Source organism: Homalodisca vitripennis, unplaced genomic scaffold (assembly GCF_021130785.1).
Source record: "Homalodisca vitripennis isolate AUS2020 unplaced genomic scaffold, UT_GWSS_2.1 ScUCBcl_7603;HRSCAF=15363, whole genome shotgun sequence".
NCBI lineage: Eukaryota > Metazoa > Arthropoda > Insecta > Hemiptera > Cicadellidae > Homalodisca > Homalodisca vitripennis.
This window is the reverse complement of record NW_025783721.1, coordinates 13,587-21,526: the sequence shown is the minus strand read 5'-3', so window position 1 is coordinate 21,526 and position 7,940 is coordinate 13,587. Positions and strand designations below refer to the sequence as shown.

Sequence of the window (7,940 nt, the reverse complement as noted above, 5' to 3'; positions counted from 1 at the left end):
GGCTATTACAGTTTTTTGTAAAATAACGTGACATAACCTCTAAATGCATAATGTTGCTTACGAGCAACATGAATAAAACTATCGAGATTAGAGTTATTACAAGAAATTTGCTCTTTACCTGATTGTTTTTGTTGAAAATATATATATTGTGAAGCAGAATATAATTTTATTACAAGTAAACACTGTATTTAAAACTTCCAACAATTAAACAAAGTAGGCCCACAAATCACGTTGCTGAGAAACCAGTACCTGGATCAGATCAGCTGGAATAAATCAAACAAATGACAAAAAAAGGGACAACAGGTGAGATGAGTGGCAAACAACATAATGTAGCTCTTGAGTAACAACTAGAAGTTCACAGTATGCCCACCAGAAAGCTCTAGAATCCTGGTTAGAGTTGATGTTGCTTGTGGGCTACACCATGCATTAAAGGGTTAATTGCAATGTTCGGTTATATATGTAGTGATTTGTTAAGTTGAAACTATGTCAAAATACACGATTATACATCTTAGTGGAGAATATTGTAATAAAGTACTACGTGTTGATGACACAGAATTTGAAAGATATTCCTAATGATAACCCTATGGTGTTTTACAAATACCATTAAAGTAAGCTACTTTATTATGAGTCTCACTTCACATTAATTATTGATTATTTAATTGGAAAGCGATTTAAAAGTGATGTCTTAGAGCTAGACTTAAGTTTTTTTGTAAATTAGGCCTAATTATAAGATACATGATTGATTAATCTGCCATGGCGAAATTTAATATAATTCATTTTACAGCACTGACTTAGTTCCAAAGCTTAGATAACTAATACTTATTCTTCAAAGTATAGATTAATATAGTATTGACAATTTAGTGTATGGAGTGACAGACTGTAGGCAAAAAATGATTCAAGTGGTGTTAATGGCTGCAAAATGATAAGTGGCCACTACAGCAATCAAATTATCGATATTTCTGAGGGGAGACTAATAAGCAACCTACACTCGTTATTCGATTGTTATTATCTAACAGTTCGATATATTATCCAACTTTGATGTATATAAAAATCGTACACAATAAGAGTTATAATAAATTACTGGGTAAATTATCATATTAACGGCCGGAAGCGGAAAAATACGAGTTTTGCGTTATTAAACTTATTGGAATCGTCCTATAGAACAAAAAAGTATAAGGTTTGATGGGGTGGAAATGAGAAATAACGAAGTTCTAGAACATAAAAAATTAAAATAACTATTCAGTAATATCTCCATGTTCTACATCCACGTCTAGCGTCACGTGACCTTTTGTGACCATGAGTCAACCTCGTGATGACGTCATCGGTTGCGCCACCATCTTTGCAAACGTAAATGAAAAATAATACTGAAATGAGCAGAATTTTGATCAAAATGAACAATGTTTTTCTTAATTTCGAGCAACAAATTAATTACTTGTTATATCGAAATGAGACGAGTGCCTCCGGCCATCAGCGTGGGGCAGCACCAAAGGTGCTGCCCTGCGCTGATGTCAATTAAAGAAAAACATCCCTCGAGATAGTACCTATCAGTAAAATATAAAATTCTAGAAGGGCTGATCAGAAATATAAATTGAAATGTAATGCAAAGTAGGCAATTATGTAAAGTTAAAAAACTTAATAAATCATGAAATACTCAAATATAAATATATAGATGGATATTAACAGAGAACAGTTACCATTAGTGTGTAGGCGGATATAGCTGAGCAGCAGCAACAAAAAAGTGGATTTTTAAAAATTGCAACATTTAAAACTTCTTTTCTTACTAATTTTTCTAATTTTCCTATCGCAACGAAAAAACAAAGTCTCCCGGTTTAAAAAAAACACGCGACTGCACGACGAACAAATACACTCATTATTAAAAATTCCATGTTCAATTAAAAAGGAAATAATTTTCGTTCCGGTTAAAACGTAAACTCTTTACGTGCCCTACTAAACACTCCGACACACACAATTCACTAGGGTTGGTCGAACTAGTGGATGGTTGATTCACCTACTGAACACGATATCTTGTGAAGCACTGACTCTGCCCCGGAGAACTCAGATAACAGATACGTTATCAGGCTGCTATCAGTCCCGGCTGCAGATAATGTTCAGTTAACAGATTATCCAGACACAGCACACAAACTGAACATTAAAACATTAGAAAACTTAACCACTTAGAATATACCCCTAAAATCGTGTTATTTGTCATTTGCACCCCCTAGTACTATATATATTTTTTGTTCAGGAGGGTGAGCAGAATACGTTGGTAACGTCAAATTCGTGATTTGCCGCCCCGGCCTTTTATCTTACAGCTACGAATTACTGTAACAAGAAGAATCTCGCAATTACAATTTTAAATACATAAATTTTACAATAACATTACAAAACAACAAAACCAACTGAGGCCTAGAATTAGATATCAAAGAAACCTAACAATATTTATATAACTTGCCCAGCTTGATATTAATAAGTAGCCGTTTTTTGTGAAATGGAGGAAATAATTTTCCCCATGTGTTACCAGGAGCCAAACCCACATGATGAAGTTTCATAAACAAATCTCATGTCACTTGTGAGAAATATCTTAGATGTTTTCCTCATTTTCAAAGTCTCATAATATTAATTACTTCTTATTGTTTATTTTTACAATAAAATTACTACGTATAACTACTACGTAAGTTGAAATCATATGCTAAGTTAAATAAATTGTAATATCGAATTATCCTTCAGATAAAAACAATCAAACCATTAAGATAATAGCAATCTAATAACGAGTGAAGGCCACTTATTAAAGTTTACCTGGGGAGACTAGTAAATGGTTTACACTCGTTATTCGGTTATTATTATCTCACGATTCATTATACCATCCAAATTCAATATTATATAATAAGTGTACGCTACAAGAATTATAATACATTACAAGTTTTAACTAAATAAATTTACAAACAAAAACTACAATATTTGCAGCTTGCCGGAATAGCAGTTATATGAAACATCCACTTATATGAAAATGAAGTTAAGGATTCTCGCTCTTGCTGCAGGCTCTGTTCAGGCCTCCCCTCCATCCTCTTATCAGATGGCGGGAACGAGCATCAATATAATAACAGTATTTACACATTTCTTCCTGTGTAATTTAGATATATTTTTTATATCACTTTAGGTTCATTTTTTTCTGTACTTATGCACTATATGGACCCCACCTATTTTTTTACAAATTAGGTAAAGTAAGGTTATGTTATGTTAAATTACTATCATAACATAACCTAAACTAACCTAGGTCAGGAGACTAGGTAGTGGACATGCAGAGCGGGCGCGGTGAGCCACTGTTCGGCGCCTGGCGCGACTGTCACTGCCTGACAAATGCCTTATAAGCCGCTGGCACATACTGCCAGCGACAGTACAGTCATTCCATTGCCATCGCTATGCTGATTTGAGAGCTGCCATCTACAGAAGAAGAAGCCGTGGGTTTTTTCCAATCGTGAGGTTTGCTGCCCATGACGAAATTATGCGAAGGAGGACATGCTATGAAGATGTATTTCAGCGAACAATACCCTTTTTGGAAATGCAATGTCAGACCATGCAAGAAGAAAGTGGGGTATCGTGTTGGTACTTGGTTTGAACACAGCAGGTTACCTTTTGTAACAACATTGCGTTTTATGTATTGTTGGTGCGAGGAACTAAATTCAGTTAAGTGGTATGGCCGACAGTAGATAATGTCTACTCACATAAAATTGGACTGGAAAAATTACATGAAAGAGGTATATGTGTTGAATCTGTTATAAAAAAGAATGTTGGGAAAATTGGGAAAAAACATTTTTTCGGTCAACCACAGCTACTTCGTAGATTCCAAAACTGGGGCCAACATGCAGCGTGTAGAAAGAATGTGGGGTAGTGTAAAGTGGCGCAATAAGGTCCAAAGGGGAACTGCTCGGCATCATCTGGATACCTACTTGGCGGAATACATGTGGCGGTCGGCAGGCAGTAGCGGAGAACGGAGGCGATAGGTTAGATGCATTGCTAGCGGACATCATGGCCTTCTGGGATGACGCCAATACACAGTAACAATTTTTTCTCTCTGTTCATTATTGTAAATATATTTATATTCATGCTACACATGTTTTTTTCCTTCTAACTGTGCCCAATTTGTAAAAAAATAGGTGGGGTCCGTATAGTGCATAAGTACCATTTTTTGTTATAAATTCAGTAGCAGAAAACATTTGCAAAAATCTGAATTTTTATGTTTTAGGTAATCTCAATAAAACTGTACAATTTATTAACTAGGAAAGCCAGTATATTCCATTTATATTTTTAGGTTCCACAGCCATATGGATGGGTAATGAAAGGAGTCAGCCAACAGGACTGTCAATTGATGAAACAGCGACTGAAGTAACTGACAGCTGGTCACTTCATGGAGCAACTTATGCAGTTGGAAGTGTGCCAAAGATATCTGTTTTTGTCACATCATGTAGTAATTCCTCTGAAGTCTCTCAGTTGGAAAAATTCACAAAGGTTGTTCATAGAGTTCATTATTTCATGTTTAAATAAATAAATAAATATATATATATATATGTATAACATTTTCAATAAAGATTAAATCACAACACAAAAAATACTCAAACCCAGTCTCTCACTTGATGCATGAACACGCTACCACTAGACAACAGAGGCCTTACTTTTTACGATTCAATTATCTTATATTTGACCCTTTCTGTCATATGTATATTATATATATGAACATTACCACGCTCACCTGGCAAGTGAGAGATCTGAACTTGATGCCCAGTGGAGCAAGTACTTTCTGTGGTTCAATCATTGTTGAAATAATTAAATTACTGTTTATTCAATTTAATGAATATACATGTTACACAAAAAAGTATCAGAACTTTAGCATGTATTGTGAACAATCACAGATTAAGCTATATGCATGAAGGAAACAGGATTTTTCCAAAACATTTGCCTTTGTTCAGTGATGTAATACAATGAATCAGTGAATTGAATCATCACTGTTGATTGTATTGTATTACTGAACGATAGCAAATGTCCGAAAAAATCCTGTTTCCTTCTCAATCCTTCCATCGTCAAAAACAAACTATGCTTGTTGCTGTTGAACACAATTTTAGCATATCTTGAGTGGTGTCCACTACCTTCACCGGGGACTGCCTCAAGGAGACAATAGATAATATTAAATAAAAACATATATCTTGTTGTATATTTAATTGTACATAACGTCAAACATTCACCCCAACCAAAATGGCTAGATATTATATATTATATATATATATGTACAATTATTAACTTACTGTAGATAGGTTAATATTAGCACACATATGTGTGTATCAGATCTAATGTTAAACCTAATTCCAGTATTTTCAAGAAATGGTATGGGTCTTAAAAGGTTAAAACAAAGTTTTTATATTTTTTAGAATGTTATGTTATACCGTCATCCTTGCATCTTAAAATATGTAGCAAGCTGGAAGAAAGGATGGAAGTTTCACTTGGCCACAGAACAAGTACAGCCTCTTGCTCAGGTTCTTCCCTCTCAAACTGCACTCCAAGTCTGTGTGGGTCTGCAGAACATTCTGAAAGCTCTGGTCTTCCTTCACGAATCTGTAAGTTTTATAATGTAGTTTCTATCATAGTATTTATAATGTAGTTTCTATCGTAGTATTTACTCAATGTAATAATTAGAATAAACAGTGTGTTCTTATTATTCCCACTTCCAAACTATGATGGAACGGAATAATTGCAAAATAGACAATAGATAAATACCTTTAATCAAGTAAACAGTAAACAATTTGCTTAACGATTGGTGTTATTTGTTGACAGCTATAATAAAACCGATATTACACAGTATCACAGGATTTGACAGAACATTACAAAAGAATCAACACACAGATGGAGGGTCCACCCTTTAACCTTTTGACTCCAAAATCAATATAACTCTTCTTTGAACTAAGAGAACAGATGTACCATGATTCAAGTCTCTAGGACCTTTCTACCAAGAGTTATCGCTCAGACGGTCATACAAGACCACAATTTTAATAAACCCATTTTGGATCTTTAATTATGTTTAAAACATTAATAATAATCTTTTATAATATTGCGTAATATTAACATTCTTTCCAGCACAAATAAAGGAAAGGTGGTTCCATGTGTGGTTGTTATCTTGAATTAATGAATGGATGATGTATTGTTAGTTATCTTAATTCAAGCTTACGCAGGCGGTTTCATGACTATTATCAAGATTTTTTGGTTCAAACTGCATAAAAAACTTCTGACAATTTAAATTTTATATTCTGACCTGGATTTGAGATGCAACCTCAGTGAAGCCTGTTGCGCGATACATGGTATGACGTACACCTACCTTGTTGTAAGAGAGTAGAATTATCTGCCAATCAAATGTACAATTAAATTAGCCTACTTATACATATTGTCAGTTTTTTGGTGCCATGTAACAGTGCTGGTATTTCACTGTGGAGTATGTCCATTTTCAATTAATTACTACTAAACGGTTTATTCAATAAAATTGTTGATTGTTCAAAAGATCCATAGGAAAGATTTATCCCTTACCCAAAAAAACTGGAAATGGTATTTCAAAGTTCTGAAAATTTGTTAGCACCAACAGTCAGTTGCTTCACAATCAGCTTTTGTTGCTCTGTACTTCATCCTCTTTGTCTATTGCCAAACACTATGCTTTGTGACTCATTTTGTTTTCTCTATATTTCTTAGCGTAACAGAGTTTGCTCCTAGTTATAACCAACATTGTTTAAAGTTAGTTTTATTTAGAAATAATGTTTATTGTCTAAGTACTCTTCGGAATGGTAAACTTAATTATGACAAATAGGACATGGTTCTTCTCTTATAAAAGCTAGGAAAAATTCATATATATTTTGAAATTATGGAACCAAATTTATTTAGGAAATCATAAACTCTCTACAACTAAAAAAAAAAATAAATTTACTCTCTCAGTCAACAAGGTTTCCTTTCATAACTTAAAGTGATGTGTTTTAGTTCTTTTATATAATAAAGCGTGTGTTAAAAAAAAATCTACATAGCCTAGTATTTGAAAACAAATATTTATATTATGTCAATTATGTCTGAAAATTTGTTCTTCTGATTTGCCTTTTGGCTGGCTTTATGTACTGTTATAGTGTGGTCTAACTGTATACTTGCTTTACTTTTCTTTTGTTCTATCTACTTTTATTTATCAATTTAATATTATGAACATTAATGAATTGTAAAGTTACTTTCTGATAGTTTCCCTAAGTACCTTTAGTTCCCAACACATGTACAAATTGTATTAGATTAAATTGTTTCTTCTGTATTTTATAAGAAAATATATGAAATAACACAAAAAACTGTTTCCATCTTAACATTTTATTTCTTCCATGAGGAATTCTCTTATTAAATTAAATATTAATATAACAATATTACTGTATTTGTTCAGTTATAATCCTAGTGGTTGATTTAATAATTTCATTTTCTTTATTTTAGGGGTCAGCATCACATAATAATGTTTGTAGGGCTGCTATATATGTCACTCAAGGAGGTTCATGGAAGCTAGGAGGATTAGAGTATCTTTGCAGGTAAAACCAAACTGCTTTTTAGAATGGATTTTAAACATTGTAGCTATAATGGTGGCAGAGGTTAAACTGAGTGTGCTTATAAGCTTATGTGCTCTGAATAACAAATCTGGTAAGTGAGGTAATATTGTTGGTACTGTGTAGCGCGCACTGCACACTACTATTTTAATATAGTAATTTTTAGATGGTATTTTAGTAATTACAACAGTGTGTAAATTAACTGGACTAACCCAAGTCCCTTTATAACCGCGTGATGTGAGGTGACTGGCCGTGCTGAGGAAATGCAAGGGTCAGCACTCGTCAGCACGGGTCGGCAGTCGAGTTGAGGGCTCGGAGGTAGGCGGAGGGATTGGCAATGTA

At 33.8% G+C, this 7,940-nt stretch overlaps 1 protein-coding gene across 1 annotated transcript; it reads left to right on the top strand.

Annotated features, from left to right (window-relative positions):
* The first annotated feature begins 440 nt into the window (after window positions 1-440).
* LOC124374234 (protein-associating with the carboxyl-terminal domain of ezrin-like) lies at window positions 441-7,612 on the top strand. Its single transcript, XM_046832487.1, has 4 exons — window positions 441-608; window positions 4,310-4,506; window positions 5,421-5,606; window positions 7,492-7,612. Exons 2-4 carry the CDS (start codon window positions 4,327-4,329, stop codon window positions 7,585-7,587), a joined length of 462 nt encoding a protein of 153 aa, XP_046688443.1. The 5' UTR covers window positions 441-608; window positions 4,310-4,326; the 3' UTR covers window positions 7,588-7,612.
* The last annotated feature ends 328 nt before the right edge of the window (window positions 7,613-7,940 follow it).

Bases quoted from the DNA above. Each gene is read 5' to 3' on its own strand.
- LOC124374234 (XM_046832487.1), top strand. From the start codon at position 4,327: ATGGGTAATGAAAGGAGTCAGCCAACAGGACTGTCAATTGATGAAACA. The intron at 4,507-5,420 runs GTTGTTCATAGA...TATATTTTTTAG, and splicing joins AGTTGGAAAAATTCACAAAG to AATGTTATGTTATACCGTCA. The intron at 5,607-7,491 runs GTAAGTTTTATA...TCTTTATTTTAG, and splicing joins TGGTCTTCCTTCACGAATCT to GGGTCAGCATCACATAATAA.